General features: G+C 35.2%; 1 protein-coding gene across 7 annotated transcripts in view; it reads right to left on the bottom strand.

The window, feature by feature from the left end:
• PHF14 (PHD finger protein 14) overlaps positions 1 to 17,507 on the bottom strand; it is a 213,166-nt gene extending 195,659 nt beyond the window's left edge. For all 7 annotated transcript variants that reach the window (XR_007150152.1, XM_047848780.1, XM_047848779.1 and 4 more), the window contains exons 1-4: positions 17,328 to 17,507; positions 16,726 to 16,836; positions 8,512 to 9,308; positions 1,499 to 1,643 (exon numbers count right to left, since the gene is read on the bottom strand). Coding sequence is in view for 6 of the 7 variants with exons in the window: in XM_047848780.1 (XP_047704736.1) it covers positions 1,499 to 1,643; positions 8,512 to 9,308; positions 16,726 to 16,836; position 17,328 (1,054 nt within the window). In the remaining variant the exon portion in view is untranslated. The remainder of the gene's footprint in view (positions 1 to 1,498; positions 1,644 to 8,511; positions 9,309 to 16,725; positions 16,837 to 17,327) is intronic.
• Between the last annotated feature and the right edge of the window lie 266 nt (positions 17,508 to 17,773).

Below are 17,773 nucleotides of genomic sequence, written 5' to 3'. Positions count from 1 at the left end.
TACATGGTTATAATTATATGGTAAGAAAATGCTCTTGTTAAGAAGTACACACTGAGGTATTTAAGGGTAGAAGGGGACATTATGTCTACGGTTTATCCTCCTAGAGTTCAAAACAAAATTGCTACAGGACAGAAGATAAAAGAGCAAAATATTACCATGTGGGAAATCTGAGTGAAGAATATATGGGAATTCTCTGTAGTACTCATAACTTTTCTGTAAGTCAGAAATTATGTCAAAATTAAAAAAAATAAGTGAAAAAACAAATACATTAATGAAAAAGGTTCAAAAATAAAATGGGCAAAAATATTCTCAATATATTATAGTTAGTCACTCTTAGCTCAGATCTTAAAAGATAATCTCTAGAGGTGCCTGGGGGCTCTTGATCTCAGTTCAGGTCAGGACCTCACAGTTCTTGAGACTGAACCCTGCACTGGGCTCTATGCTACAGCAGGGAGCCTGCTTGGCTGCTTGGGGTTCTCTCTTTCCCCAGCTCTCTGCCCCTCACCTGCTCGTGCTCTCGCCCTCTCTCTCTCAAAACAAATAAACTTAAAAAAAAAAAAAAAAAGACAATCTCTATAAATACTGGTTTAAAATTGAAAATTATAACCAGGAAAGAAGAAACTATGTATCACTAGACTTAGAGTGTAACTTTTTATTTTTAAAAAAAAATTTTTTTGGGGGGCGCCTGGGTGGCTCAATCGGTTAAGCGGCTGACTTCACCTCAGGTCATGATCTCACGGTCCGTGAGTTCGAGCCCCACGTCGGGCCTGTGCTGACAGCTCAGAGCCTGGAGCCTGTTTCCGATTCTGTGTCTCCCTCTCTCTGACCCTACCCCATTCATGTTCTGTCTCTCTCTGTCCCAAAAATACATAAACGTTAAAAAAAAAAAAATTTTTTTTTAATTTTTTTAATGTTTATTTATTTTTGAGACAGAGAGAGACAGAGCATGAATGGGGGAAGGGCAGAGAGAGGGAGACACAGAATCGGAAGCAGGGTCCAGGCTCTGAGCCATCAGCCCAGAGCCTGACGCGGGGCTCAAACTCACAAACCTTGAGATCGTGACCTGAGCTGAAGTTGGACGCTCAACCGACTGAACCACCCAGGCGTCCCAGAATGTTAAATAACATTCTCCCAGACTAACATACTAGACTTTTTCCTGTATTTAAACAGACTTTTTTTCTGTATCTAAATTTCATGTAAAAACTAGAAATAAATGCCATCAAGAATGAAAATATTTTAACACTGACCTTCAAATAAATGTTATGATTTCCATATAATATTTCTATTTCAATCATTTAAAAACACATTTTTAAATTAACATAATCTGAAAAATAACACCCTCATACATTGAGGATTTGAGATGTCGCTTCAATTGAAACACCATGAAAGACTGTAGAAGAACTTTAGAACAGTACAAATGCAAAAGACCTGATTTTACTCATTTAAATTCAGTGTCAATTAGCTGTTTCAACAAGGAGACAAAACAAAACAAAATTACCTTCATGGACCGTAATGCCACAATTGTCACACTGAATTATTTCATCAGCATCCTCGCTATTATCTCCAAGACAAACACAGCAAATCAGAATGTGGTCCATTTTTTGAGAACTCCAGTTTTGACTCTTCTCAAGAATCAGCGAGTCCTAATATTAAAATATATCAGAAAAATCACGTTTAAATTAAAAGATAATTTCAATAAATAAAATTCCCACTTAGTTATTTTATGGATTTCGAAAATTATGCTGCATTCTCCATTCTTTTAGTAATTTCAAAGCATATTACACTTGAAAACCCATCTCTTTGTCAAATGACCCTCAAAGCACCCTCTAATTTTTCATTTTCTCTACAAGTCCCATATTCTCTCTCCTTTAAGAAATAAAAAAGCAAGCATGCAACTCTTCATCTGCTTTGCCATTCCAGATTATAGTCTGACCCCTTAAACTAGGAGAAAGGAAAAATTAACTCACATGTAATTATTAACCGTACAACGGGTTTAAAAAGTTTAACACAGGGTTCCTATACTTTGGAAGCTTATACTCTTACCTTAAGGGAGACAAGACACACATATGTTAAACAGGAAAAAAAATCAATTCAAGATAACACATAAGCAAATATGTATGTGATGGCATAGTTACAGACTCTACACTCCTTAACTGCTGAGGAATTCAGAAGTTCCAGGGTCATCAAATTACTGGATGACAGATCCAAGAGAGCCTGCATAGACATATCTGTGTATACAGAGACAGAAAACTATCTAAAAAGGATCCAGATTGTCTAGTTGCTAAAGAGTGAGAGTACTCTAGTAGGTTCGTGTCAAGAAAGATCTAGTGTAAATAAAGATATGGAGCTAATTATAATATAAAAGGAGGAAGACATAATAAATATAAAGATAAAATTAAAGAAGAGTTTACCTGTCTAATTTAAACTGCATCACAGATTTAAACTTTAAATGGTAACAAGACAATGATTCTTATCATATATCACCAGATTGGGCATTGTATAAGACAGCACTTGAGTCTACGTATTTTAAAAACCTAACCATGTTTTTTCATATTCCTTTAAACCAATAACCACAGATAACATTTACAGTAATCATTTCATAGCAATTGTAAATGACATTTGTATGATACTTCAATGTCACAATCAATAACATTTTTTTTCAATTCTGTGTTATACATCTAAATTGCAACTGATCTGTAAAACAAATCAGAAATGAAGGAAAAGTCAACAAGGAGGCAGTGTCACTTCTCGAGAATCTTACTACTTTAAAATTGGGGGCACTTGTCGATTGAGCATCCAACTCCTGATTTCTGCTCAGGTCACGACCTCATGGTTTCAGGAGTTCAAACCCCACATCTCTGCTTGGGATGCTCTATCTCCTTGCTCGCTGCCTCTGCCCCCTACTCAAGCTCACTCTCTTTCCCTCTCTCTCTTTCTGTCTCAAAATAAATAAATAAACTTAAGAAAACTGTGTATTTTGTTCCTCCTTGTTACAAAGCCAAAGCAGTTTGAGGGCTTTGGACATGAGTAGGAAATACTTCCTAAAAAGAAAACTCACGTTTTATAGTAGTTTGGTACATTGAACAAAACAAAAATCTACCCAGATTCTCGCTCCATCAGCCATGCTTCCAATGTAACAGCATTTGACTTAAAGCCCAATGTTCTTGGCTTTCATTCTCAGTTCCTACTTAATAACTGTTGAACCTCGAAGCTGTAGTTTTCTTATCTGTAAAGTAGTATCACAAAAATAATACCTACCTGATGAAATTGTTGTAAAAATTAGCAAGATAACTGTATGGTAACAATGTTCCCAAGACAAACGAGGTACTCAATAAGTGTTCATTCTCATTCTCCTTTCCTATTTCTTATAGGTGGTTCAAGAAGAGGAATATGAGCTGACCACTTATTATACTGAGGAATCTTCCTTGGAATCCCCCAAAATGTTGTAAGCTTCAGTGAGCACTGCTACTTTAAATATTTTCCTATGGTGTCCAAAAAAGACTTTTTCCCCAAAATACCACATCTAGGTTAAAAAAATCATAGACTAGAAAAAGATCTAGACAATAACCAGAAACCAGAGTTTGATGATTGACAGTATTGGTGCTGCCAATACTTCTCTGGTGGAATTACAACAACTAATGAGCCCTTGAAAAAAGGTTTACCCATGTGGGAAACAAGTAAATTAGCACTAATAGGTAGCTCTAATTCTATTATTTTCCTATTTTTCCATTTTGCTCAGAAAAAAAAAAAAACAGTAAATGTTTCAATTGTGTATCTATACCAAATTCTCTCCACACATATTATCATTTAGAGGCAGAAAAATCAAAATTACCTGGTATTTCTGGCCCCCTGATCCCCATCATTTGAGACTTTTACCAGAAATGTATTTCAAAGACAAGAGTAATGAAGGGGAACTGGAGCCCTACCAAATGATTGACAGATAACGCTTCAGTGGGAAAATCTAAGCAACACATTCTCTTCAAATATTATGCTCCACGTTGTCGTTAATACATCAAACATGGGTTGAGAACACTTGTGATCAAATAAAAAGCAAATTTAGTATCAATTTTTATTGGCATACTTCTGAAGATGTGTATCATTTTTCAAGTTTCTGGACAAGATAGTTAGGCTCAAGTTTTTACCAAAAAATATATCTTTTGAAAATATGATTTTTACATAAAAATAGTAATTGAGAAAGTAGGTTTGGAATGGCACAAGAGTATCACCTAGGATATAACTTTAATATTATAGAATAATGGAATCTAATGGTAATTAAGAATGGGGCACTGTAGTAATAATTCAATGACTATTTATAGTCAATTATTTCATTTACCCTTGGGATTTAAAATTTACACCTAAAATGGTAACACTGCCCAATGTTCTCAATGGGTTCTAAAATATGTTTAGTGTTCATTTATATATGTATTCCACATAGATGCTTATAAATAATATATACAAGATAAATTCTATCTAAGTTTTATGTGTTTAATATAAGGGAATTCCAGGGGCACCTGGGTGGCTCAGTCAGTTAAGCATCCGACTTTGGCTCAGGTCATGATCTCACGGTTTGTGGGTTTGAGTGCCGCGTCAGGCTCTGTGCTGATGGCTCAGAGCCTGGAGCCTGCTTCAGATTCTGTGTCTCCCTCTCTCTCTGCCCCTCCCCTGCTTGTGCTCTGTCTCGGTCTTTCAAAAATAAATAAATGTTAAAAAAAAATTTTTTTAAGGGAATTCCAGAACACTTCATGTAAAACTAGAATTAAAAGAATCCACTTGTTCTCAAGATGAGAAAAAAAAATAGTATACCAAAGAGTTTGAGCAATAGGTCTTCCCCTAAGTTTTTTAAGGAAGTTAAATCCTCAAGAATCTCAAATAAAATACAATATTACAAACTGTCTTTTTAGGTTTTAAAGCAGTTTGCTTTATATTGAAATGTGTAAAAAGGCACTTAATATTTAATAAGTCAGAAGCCCCAAATAGAAGGAGCTCTTTATAAATTTTGGCAAAATTTTTAATTACCAAAGTCAGATGACAATTGCCATTTCTTCACATCCATTTAACATCTAATCTAATCCATTTAACATAAGAGTATTTTATAAAAAGAAACCAAAAAACTTTCACCTGAAAATTTCTATTGAAATATGATATGATTTTCTATCAAATATTAATTCTCAACCAAAGCTCTCACTTCAAAGTCCTAAAAATGGGAACCATTCTCTGAAAATGCTACACACCCATCACCAAGATTTACTTCAGAAAACCAAAAAGCAACATAATATAAATTAATCTAAAAGCATCAAGATAAAAGTCTGAAGAAGACATATAACCATATTCCAAGGGGATTATTTAAAGCATGCTAAGTTCAAAAATGTCATAATGTTACAGGCAAAGGCAAGTGCCCATATGTAAAATTGCAGGTTTACTAAATGCCCAGGTGTAAAACGTTAGTTCTCAAAGTGTGGTCTGTGGGATTCTGTTTCATAGGGTCCAGAAGAGAAAGGTTATTTTCATAACAATACTAAAGTTATTTGCCTTTTTCACTTTCTCTCATGGTTATATAATGTAGTCTTCCAGAACTACATAACATGGGATAGGGTCATCAATCTGACAACTGGTGTGCTTCTGCATGTCTTATTTTTTGAAATTTTTGAGTTTTAATTTGAAATGGTAAATAACAAAATATATAACCTACATTGGGGTCCTCAATGATTTTCTAAGAGCATAAAGGGGTTCTGAGACAAAAAACAGTTTGAAAACCACTGTTCTAGAGTATTTCAAGGCCTATGGCAAAGGCATGTTAAGGCTTTTAGAGTCAATAGTAAGGGGTACAGGGGTGACTCAGTCGGTTAAGCACCCAACTCTTTGGTTTCAGCTCAGTCGTGATCTCATGTTTCATGAGATCAAACCCCAGGTCAGGCTCTGTGCCCAGAGTGCAGAGTCTGCTCAGGATTCTCACTCTCCCTCTCTCTCTGCCCCTCCCTGCTCGCACTCTCTCTCTCAAAATAAATAAATAAACATTAAAAAGAAGAGTCAGTAGTTATAAAAGGTCCCCAGCACCCCGCCCATCAAAATCCCCTAAAAAAAATTTTTAAATTATTAAAGTTTCTGGGCATCATTTACAGGATGTCCAACATCAATTCCCTACAAAAGTACTTAACACAGCAGCTAAGAAAGTTTGCTGCTTATAAACTAAATATATCTCTACCAAAAAGTAATATTTGAATACTTAAAATAAAAGCAGAGAAAAATTAAACTTCTGAATATAATCAAATATATATGTATTAACTAATAGATACTTGCCAAGGTATCACTACCTAAAATAACCAGGAAGATTAAGATACAAACAGTGGCCATAGGCAATAAGAATTACCTTTAGTCATTTTTACAAAATCAAGAGCACATAAACATGAAATTCAGAAATATAAAATAATAATCTCCATTGATTAGTTTTTATTAATTTTTTTATCTAACTTGAGTAACATTTAAATAGAAATAGAATTATCAAAAATTACTGAAGAGTCTTGGGGAAAAATAGTCACCAAGCTTTCAGGTAGAATATTATCAAGGGAAAACTAACTTTCTATCAGTTCTTCCACATCTCTGCAGGGGGTAGAGCAAAAGGAAAATTAACATAAATTAACACAAGAGAAATTAATTTAGCTACTATAAGCAACTTCTTGACAATTTTATTGGGGCACATTTCCAAGAAATACTCTGGAATCTCATTTCTTTGGGACTTAATCTAAATATATAAAGTCCCATTATTTAAAGTCTCTTCTGGTAGGAAAAAAAAAAAACTAAAATAGCACATGTGGCCTTCCAATGTACCATAAAGGACAGTCTACAACCTCTTAAGCAATATGTTATGTACTGCAGATTATTAACAAGTAGATAATGTATACATTCTATGTGGCAAATTTCTAAACATATGCTGGTATTTTCCACACCTTACCATAAATCTAACTCTGCCTCTGTCGTGAGCCAGCCTACTTTTGTGAACGTCAGACTAATAAAAATGATGTAAGAAAGTGATGCTGCCAAAGGTAAACTTACTAACTTGAGAGAGACTGAGTACTAAATACTATAAAATAAACTAGGTAAAGCCTAAATCAAATCAAATCAAAAAATACACTGGATAAAGCCTAAATCAAATCTGAACAACTGAATTTTCCATATTTCTATTTCCCTAAATTGGCACTGGGAATATGGAACTGTTTGTGCTATAGCATTGTAAATATCATATTCCAAATGACAATTTGCCATTACCTAAATATACGAATTAGGATAGCACTGGAGGCAGGCAACATTCTTCACATGAAAGTGGATAACCTAGAAGTTTGCCAATGTTTATAATTTAAAATATAAACTATTTCATCACTACCAGCATATAACCCACTCAGAGCCTGTTACTTAGTATTCTGGTAAGAAAAATTACCAAGTTTTTAAATGAAACTTACTTAAAATAAGTAATCACTGCTATGAAAAACTTTTAAGTAGAAGTAATGTAAAAGAATAAAGTATACAAGGAAATTCTCCCTACCAGTTTACCCTATTTCAATGATATGAAGAAAAAAAAAAAGTGCTTGCTAAAGAAGTGAATTTTCATGACAATAAATACATTAACAGAAATGACAGACTTAATTATAGTTCTACATGTTGATGTAACAGGTACATCTACATGTAAGACGACAACTCAATCTTTCTTTTGAAGAAAAACATATACATAAACACACAGACAAAGAGACATAGATGTGTTTGACTGAAGAGTCTTGAATGTTGCATCTTGGGCCCAATGGATAAACCTAACTTTCGGTAGTAGAACTTCAAGTGGAAGGAGTCATTACTGTAGTTTTATAACAGAAATGTTTGTTTTATGACAGGAATGTTTGATTTTTCTTTTTCATTTCTTTGCAGACAGAACTTATTCACTAAATATATGTATACATATACTCCCTACATCTAAAGCAAAGACTTGGTGACTATTCAGATGATGAGTGTTACAAGTGGTAAAGGAAGTAACCTTAAAGTGAGTCTCTAAAAGTCTGAGGCAATCATTAAGCTGTTTGTTGTCCTACTCTAGAGTATTCTAGAAGTCTAAATTTTCATGTGGATACAGGATATAACTAAGTTGAAATAAAGGTGACCTTTGTTTCCATAATTCACTGAGCACCGTTCAGCAGTCCTATGAACAATGGGATGAGAGAATAGAAAGGGGAAAGGAAAACTACCATTTCCCTAGTCTATGGGTATAAAAATATTTCTCTAACTATATAGACTGCAAGCTCCTTGAGGACGGTGATTGTGAGCTCCTTGAGGACGGTGACAAATAGTAGATACTCAATAAAGGCTGGCTGACCAAATGAATAAATGTTACAGTTAAGGTGCTCATTCACTCCCACAGCTGTCTATAAATAGGATTTCAAGGAAGCTACTTAATATAACGAGCAGAATGGTTTAGAGAAGAATTCCCTTTTCCCCAGACAGACAGATATCATAAAAATTGGGTTGATCTACCTCATTACTCTTGCTTTGAGATAGTGTCAGGCTATCATTGGTCAGTTCCTCATCATCAGCACTGTTTCTGCTAAGAACTTTACTCTTCTTCTTCTTGCAACCCCCTTCACTGGCAGGGCTGCTGTGATCTTCATCATTGCCTTCATCATTATCATCCTCATCACTTCCACTTCCCTCATCTTCATCATCCTCATTGTCTCCATCACTTCCTTCTTTCTGAGATGCAGATCTTCCCTTTCTCTTTACTACAGTAGGTCGCCAATCATTGTCATCTTCACTGTCATAGTCATCCATATCATTCAGCTCTTCCATGGATACAAAATCCAAAAGCGGTCGATTTCGACGAAGGTTCCACTTTTTTGGCTCACTGACTTGTTCCTCTGTAGTGGTTGTTGTAGTGGGGACTGATGGAGATGTGTTAACAGCAGGAGGACTTGTGGCTGGTGTGGTAGAAGCAGCAGAAGCAGCCACATTATCAGATACTGTTGCTTTTTCTTTCTCCTCTCTTTCCTTCTCTTTCTCTTTTTCTTTCTCCTTCTCTTTTTCCTTGTCTTTCTCTTTCTCCTTTTTCTTTCTAGGTCTTTCTCCATTCTCTTCTTCCTCCTTCTTTTCCATTTTAATTAACTGTTTTTCTGAGGACAGTATTTCTTCCTCTGCAGAATTTTTAAGTTGTTCTTCTTTTACTTTAATATCTTCATTCAGTTCTTCTTCTAAAATATTTTCTTCAGAATCACTACAGGAACCTTCTCCACTGTCCTTTGAAGGATCTTCACTTCCATTACCACTCCCTTCAGAATCTGTTGAAAATATGAGAAAAAAAAAACCACACATATGTATATACATACACACACACACACACAACGCTGACACAAATGAAACCACCAAAATTTGTGAGCAACTTGCAAAACAATATAAACAAAGTTAAGTCAAAGAATGGTAGACATTCCCAACCTGATTAAATAAATCAATGAAGTTGGTATAATGGTTTTAATTCAATATAGCACTAATGAAGATGAATATATGTAACTCTAAATTAAAACATGCTTTAAAAAGCAGAGCACTATTTTGTGTCATATAGCTCATGCTATATTTGGTACCCTAGAAACAGTTTTTTTCCCCTAAAAGTAAAGGTGTTTCTTTTTAAATTGGGCACTTAATTTTAACTGAATTATATAATACAGATCAAATTCTTCTTCTCTTCCATCTTCCTTTCATAAACTGTATGAACCTACAAGTGTTGTGTCACATTCAGAACAAGAAAAATCTGGCCCAAAAAACTTGGTTTCATTTCTTTCACTCTTTACCCAGCAAAAATGAGCACAGGTATCTATGATAGTCAACATCCCTAACATATCAATCAATTTTATGAGTACCAAGTTCACAGGTGAAAAGAGACAATAGCACTAGCACAGTTAATAGAAGTTGCAAGAGCTGTTATCAATTTTCCTGCTTGTTAGGATACCTTTCCTATCAGTAAGAGCCACCTAAACTTTCAAAAACTCTAGGCAGTAACTACAATAGCCCCAGAATGAAAGAAATTAATAATTTTTTAAAAAGAGAATCTATCTTGGAAATGAGCAACCACAGTAGTCACTAGAAAGATAGGCTGAGAATATTAAAGAATTCATGCAGGACTTCAAGCTTTCTGGCAAGTTTCTTCCACTCTTGATGAGGGCAGGCCAGGCTGTCTTAGACCAACACTACCCAGTAACCTTCAAATCCTCTTTATACCTAATCAAATTAATAAAAATCTAAAATAAAGGAAAGGAGAAAAAAGGAAAGGAACAGGAAGAAATAAGAAACAACCAGTCATAATCAGATCGTGGTCAACACCATCAGTAAAATCTGTAGAGTGATAAATTTTTTGAGCATATAACCAAGAAAAGGGTAATAAAAATGGTGGAAAAAAGTCTATGTTTCCACACCATTTTAATTTCTGTTAACCAGCCTTAGCCACTATAATTAACTGGGCATTAAAAGAAAGAAAGTTGTAATTAGTATCAAGTATCTAAAATATCCTAGGAATACTTTACAAATGATTGATTAAAAAAATCCTGCAAGTTAAATCACATAAAAAATAAAGACTAACATACAATAGATACTGGCTGACCCTACAAAATAATTGTCAATCTCAAGATGACCATGCAGGAACCCAAGACTTATTCAAAACTGTTGCAGGTGGGGGGAGGAACCTCTCTAAATAATCTTACATAGAACACAATGGCAGTACCATGTAGGTCAACAATCCCTTAGGTGAAACTTTTGGAGCCAGATGTCTTTCAAAATTTTGATTTTTTTCAGATTTTAGAAGGGTAACATGGTGTATACACAATATATTACACTAAAATCTCCAATGAGGTCTGTGGCACTATCCTATAATGAAATACGTATCTGCATTAAAAAGTATGATAAGTACGATAAGGCGACACTACAAATAAACTATCAGTTCCAATTAGGTTTTACCATGAAACAAGTGTGTACCAAACTTAAGAAACATTTTTGGATTTGTGAGCTTCCTGAATTTCAAAAATAAAGAATATCACCCACAACTAGGTAACTTGTTTTCAGTCCAGCAGTTCTGCAAATTGTTAAGAAAATTGTGATTTTTTTTTTTTTAACACCACTCATAATTAAACCCAACCTACCATGAAACACTACTTATGGTAAAATAATTTCTAGATATTTTTAAATAAGGATCTAATAAATAATAAGCAGAATTAACTAAACACTTCTAAGTCAAAAAAGAGTCTTTGTGCATACTGACTACAGAAAATTGGAACATCTTGCAAGCAATGCCATAATTAAGAGAGATGGCCCCCATTAACAGAGATACTTTTTAGAAATACCTAAAAAGCATTCCTAACAATTTTTACCAATAAAAACAACAACAGATAACAAAAGTAAGATTAACTGGGGCACAAACGTGGGTACCTAATCAAAACTGAGACCAATCTAGGGGCAGCTGGTTGGCTCAGTCGGTTAAGCATCTGACTTCGGCTCAGGTGAGGATCTCACCCTTCATGAGTTCAAGCCCCACGTTGGGCTCCGCGCTGACAGCTCAGAGCCTGGAGCCTGCTTCAGATTCTGTGTCTTCCTCTCTCTCTGCCCCTCCCCTGCTCTCACTCTGTCTACCTCTGGTAGACAAATAAATATTAAAAATAATGTTTATAAATAAATAAACATTAAAAAATTAAAGAAAAAAAGCTGAGACCAATCCAACTTTGCTATTGCTTGGTAAATTTTACAAAATGTTAAAAATTTTTATGATTTTGTCTTGGTTGTTGTTGCCAATGCCAATCATTTATTTTTAAATGTATAGGTAAATTGATACTCTTTGATTCTGTTTTTGTTTTACAATCATGTCTGAATAGAAAGCAATTTGAAAAAAGATTTAAATGCTTTACATATGTTAACATATTATTAGATGAATCTGAAATTTTTCCACAAATCCAAAACCTAGTAGCTTACCCAACCCTTCATTCTCCAAATACAATACATTATTCATACTCCAACTGCAGGCATCAGGATTATATCAAATTTTATCTTTCTTTGATTTCTGAAAAATAACTTCTTCACATCTGATTAGTCATCACTTCTTTTTGGTACATATGCACTTGAGGGATGGAGATAAACAATATTTAGTTACAAACATAGCTTGACAAAAATAATAATGAGAAAATCAGAGTCTTTGTCTATAATTATATTTTTGTAGGCTGCAAAGAAAAATTTCCTATTATTACAAATTCAAACAATGACTCTGTCAAGTTCCAAATCCATCACTCTTACATCTTTTTTTTTTAAAGGTAATAATAGACTAGAGAAATAAGCCAGATACATCACGTAAGTCAGATACTTAGCATTAGAAGCAATTCTAACTCTTCAATAAATTTATTTTTTTTTTAGGAAAAAAGCTTTAAAATTGAAATCCCTCTTTTCTATTCAGTTAAGTAAAAAGTAACCTTTCTCAAATACACAATATAGTAAACTCTCTCGAAACAATAGCTATTTGACAGTTAAGCAATTTTTTACAGACACAGATTTAAAAAAACAACTTTCAAGAATTCTTTCACAATATTCAATGCTTAAGTTCTCCCCATGATAAATATTAAACAATAAAATTGGTATGATTTGACTCAGTTTTATTTTAGCTTTGCCATGTAAAGAATCATCTTTGTTCATCAACCTTAATTAACTATTCCCTTCATTGATCTAATGCAATAGCGATTAGCATTTATAAATATACACAATACAGAATAGACAGATCACCAGTCTACAGGTTATTCAGTTATCTCCTTGAGGCCATTTTTGACTAATCCTGTACATCCTTCTTAAAAAGTCAACCAGTCAACCAACACAACTCCTATTCATTATCTGTGTCATTTAACATTTTTTGGGTAAATTTAGACCAGTGGTTCTCAAGTAAGAACAATTTGAATTCTGTCCCTCAGAGAACATTTGGCAATGACTAGAGGCAATGGATGAATAGTCACCATGAGAGACAGGGGTGCTGATGGCGGTGGAAGGAAGAAGAGATACTACAGGCATTTAGTAAGTAGAAAACAGATGCTGCTAAACATCCTACAATAAACATGACAAGCCTCCATTACAAAGAGTTATGTAACAAAAAAGCTAATAGTGCCAAGATTGAGAAACCCTAGTCCAGCAATATAAAGCCTCAATTTAACCTCATTATATTTTCCCAAGCACATCTCTTTTATTCTTTTACTCAATCCAGATCCCCAATCCCCTGGACATTTTCCAGGCTCCACACTTGTAATATTTAAGGTTTCCCTCACCTAGGCTGCTTCTCCTTCAGTTTCTAGTTCAACTCATCTCCTCAATGAATTGTTCTAGATAAAGTAGTCCTATCTCCTTGACTTAAACTACACAAGTAATCAATCATGCCTTGCATTGTTATTTTACTGATTTAATTATTCTAATATCATCACTTTTCTTTGTGAAATCACCATAATATCCAGCAAAGTGCTTTTAAACAAAACTAAAGATCAATAAACATATCTTGACCAATTAGCCTAAATTAGATAAAGTGCAAAATACTACCAAAGCAAAGTAGCAGCCTGACCCTTCAGGTAAATTATTTTCTGGCAATTTGTCCTAACTAAACTAACTATGGCCCAAGATCTAAAGTTAATCATCCTACCTTGGCCAGTGTGTTAATGAAAACAACGCTGCTATTTTGTTTTATTTAGAAGGAATACAAGCACTCATCTTCAAAAACATTCCACTTATACATCAGATTACTAAATGTAATCTCTCCTAACCCCAATCCTAGGATCAAGTCTCAAATATAACCAGTCTAACTAGGTTAAGTGATAAAACTGCCAATAATCTAAAATGGTAATTTTATGTGGTTCAGTTTAACATGTCTACATATGGTTCTTCTGGTGGTTATCACCATAATTCTAATGTTTTAAAACTTATTAATTTTACAATTTATTTACTGACTGCCCTCAACCAAAAATGAGAAATTTAGCTCTAATGTGACTCTTGATCTTGGGGTCGTGAGTTTGAGCCCCATGTTGGATGTATAAATTACTTAAAAATAAAGTATTTTAAAAAAAGAAATTCAGCTCTAATTTCACATTAAAGAAAAAACAAAAGATGATCTATTTTCAGTTTGTACTTTTCTAAAGGACTTTTGGCCATTAACATCACTTGCCAATCTGATTGGCAGGTCATTTTTTGATCAATATTTACCTTTTTGTATTTTATCGCTGAGAACTACATGAATAAAATTATGTTTACCTGCAAAGGTATTGAATATAATCTTTCAGAATTGTCTATATTCTCAAAGCCAAACAGAAATATGAAGTTTTTTAGCCAGAATTTCTGAATGCAAAATGAAGAGCAAAAGAAATTGATGGACAGAATCCCATTAATAAAAATGGAGGCCAACCAATCTAATCATTTTAATATTAAGTTCTAAGGGAGTCAGTAGTTCATTCAACGAGTCATTTCTAGACATTGCTTTTAAAAGCTTTGATCAGACAGATGGTAAGCTATTTCTCCACCTCAGTTTCATCTACTCATACATAGGATTGGGATCCCACAACTCTAACATGACTGAAAACCAATGAAGAATCTACGTCTTATTTCTTGTAGGAGTTCAACTACCTCAGGCAAAGAAAGGATACAAACAGGAAACACTAGTAATCTAGAGTAAGCTACCACCTCAGCTATGGGGGACACGAATGCACCTTAACCAAAAATGGAAAATAAGATTCAATTGCTATTAACCACTTTAAACAAAATCATTTTCTACTATAATCTCCTTTACAATAGCATAAGAACTGCACAGGAGCCAAAGAAGTAAATTACAAATAGAACAGACTAGGTATGATACAAGAGGAACAGAATGTATATACATTTTTAGTGTTTTTAAGAGATTTTTAAAAAAATTATCAGCCTAACAACTCATCCTCCCATTTTTCACACATAAGTGATAATTCCCATCAACTCTGATTAAGATTTACAAGATCAGGAATCTATATTTAGCTTGATACCAAAAATTATCTTGAGAAAGTAGTTTGTATCATTAGATTGTTTTAACCTTTGTAAAGACAAGTGATAGTGATACCTGTAAATGACTACATCTCAATAAAACAAAAAAACCTACCAAGTGAGGATTTATTGTCACAGAAACAATTATGGAACACTTAGAGATTTGGCTTTAGAGTTTTTTCATAATTGGTGTTCAAATAACTCATAACTTCTGAGACCCAACGACTGTTGTCACAGTCAACAACCTTGACCAAAACTACACTCTAACCAAAAATATTCTTATCTACCAAGGTTCTCACCAAGAGAACTTAAATAGTTTTGGATTTTACCTCCCGTCCCTTTTTTTCCCCTTCTTTGGAAGGACCAAACATCAGTGAATTGACTAAATGAGAAAGAAAGTAGCTGAGAAGCAAAGATTAAAAGGCAAGATAAACTTAACTTTTGATTGTTGGGAGTGACCTCAATTAGTCATAACATCCAGGTAGCTTCAGTTTAAAATCACATCTATTTACTTTTAGGATCAAAGCAGTGAAAAGATTATTAAATTTTGGAGTCAAAATATATCCATTATGGCCTAAGTGACCTCATGCAAGTTCTTTGAATTCAGGCCTGTTTTCTGTAAAATAGTATCTCCTTCATTAAGTTATTATAAAAGTTAAATGAGATTATGGAAATAAAATGTTCTCAGTAAATCACAATGCAAATTCTACTTGCTGATGCTATTGAAAGTAATATCAGAAACACAACACAGCCTAATTTCATCTCCTACCATCCCTAGCAGGAGAAAAAAAAAAAAAAAAGAAAAACCAGAGGAAAGGAGAGAGAAAGGACTAAGTATAGAAAGCTCTCCGGAAGAATATATTAAAAGTACTAAAGGAATGAAATTGAAAAGGCTTTAACTTCTCATTTTATTTAAATCTCCAACAAAAGGGGACAGATTTAAAATAATTTTATTGTTCGTGTGTATTAGTATTTTTCACATAAAATAAACACAATTTGTATGCATTTCTCAGATTCCTGCAATTAAAACTATATACATGAAGCACAATAAACAGAAGATATCATGGAAAACCATATTTTTCTGTTTTCCATTTAGTATGTGAATATATGACCTTTTTAAAAAGTTTACTGTTTTTAGAATCACAAAGTATGAGCCAACATGTATCTTTATACTTCAGAGTTGTTTGGAAGGCCCAATCCACAAGGTCCAACACCTACCACGAAGTACAACTTTTCACACTGGCTAACTTTATTCTGGTAAGGGAGCTAACAGACAAACAGCAAAACTCCCCTCAGAGGGTGTCAAGTGATTTGAAAAGAACCCTGCTCATGGGCTGTATATGGCTCACGATACTCCCAGGGTATTTATTGATTTCGCAATACTTCCCGATTTTTTTCCCTCTATCCATAAAATAAGCATAAATACATTTTTGAGTAAAGAATAGAGAAAATGCTTTCGAATCAATGGAATAAGTTTTTTTCTGCCTGCTAATTATCTGAGTATCAACATAAACAGAAGCAACGGTAGGTTCTAGTAAAAGAACCTTAGGGAAATCACATGGACAAAATAAATGAAGTTTATGTGCTTTAACTTTAAATTGGCACTTAAATCAAAACCGATTTTTAATAGGCTCTGAAAGTAAGCCCAATTCCAGGAAGCTGAGAAAAGGGAAGAGAGAAGGAAACATTTACCTGAGGCATCTCCAACTTTAAAATCACTGTCATCTGAACTATCATAATCGAGAGCTTCTAGCAGAGAAGCTGCCAAAGGCTTCACCTGCCTCCTCTTGGAGCTGCGATCCACTGTTAAGAGAAAAGCATTACATCGTCATTAATAATCACACCAAGGGCAGAAGACACCTGTGATGCTGAGGGAAGACACAGATGACCTCGTGCAGGGAATCTTTGTCTAATTCAGTTCTCAGCAAATGGTGTAAGAAGCTCGCGGTGGGTACGCGGGCTGCGGAAGGCTGGGCAGCAACACCTACAGCTCCAGCCTGGGGTACGGCAAAGGCGAACCCAGGCCGGCCAAAAGCGAAGCTGACCCTCTTGCACATTGTTATGTTTCTGCCACTTGTTCATAATCCCTCACTTAGATATGGTAACAGTCAATACAAAGAAACCGCAAAGCCCAGGTAATAAAAGAAGCCTGTTCATTCCCGTGTACGTGGAAGGTCCAAAAAAGGTCCAGTTTCCCGCAGGAATCTGCCACCCCCACCCTGCTCCCACAGGCCCTGACTTCTAGAAGGGCTGAAATGCACCTTTCTCCCGCCGGAGGCCTCCGACACACTTACTAAGGAATCCGTGAGGTGGTCGTTTGGAGGAGACCTAGGGAGAGGCTTCGAGAGCCCAGGCAGCGCCGAGGTCGGGACTGATACCGCGGCAACAAATCCGAAAGATGCTACTTAAAATCGGTGCAGCGACCGGACCCGGGCGCCTCTAGAGCGGCCCCGGTCCCCTCCCGCCCCCCACCCCGCCCCCTACTCCTCGCCGAACCAGCCCCTGCAGCTCGCGCCCCTTCCCACGGCTCCCCTGTCAGAGGCGCCCTCAGGCCCCAGCAGCCCCGGGCAGTAAATTTCCTCCGTCAAAACTGTTAGAAAAAAAATAAAAGAAAAGAAAGAAAAACTTTATTAGCCTGCACCAGATGCAACAAAAGACCCAGAATTCGCAAAGTCCGAGGCCGTTTGCCTGAGACAATAGAGAAAGCAACGACCCGGATACAGCTCTGAAGAGAAGGAAG

Source organism: Prionailurus viverrinus, chromosome A2 (assembly GCF_022837055.1).
Source record: "Prionailurus viverrinus isolate Anna chromosome A2, UM_Priviv_1.0, whole genome shotgun sequence".
Classification (NCBI taxonomy): Eukaryota; Metazoa; Chordata; class Mammalia; order Carnivora; family Felidae; genus Prionailurus; species Prionailurus viverrinus.
The sequence above is the reverse complement of the archived record's forward strand: the minus strand, read 5'-3'. Positions and strand labels throughout refer to the sequence as shown.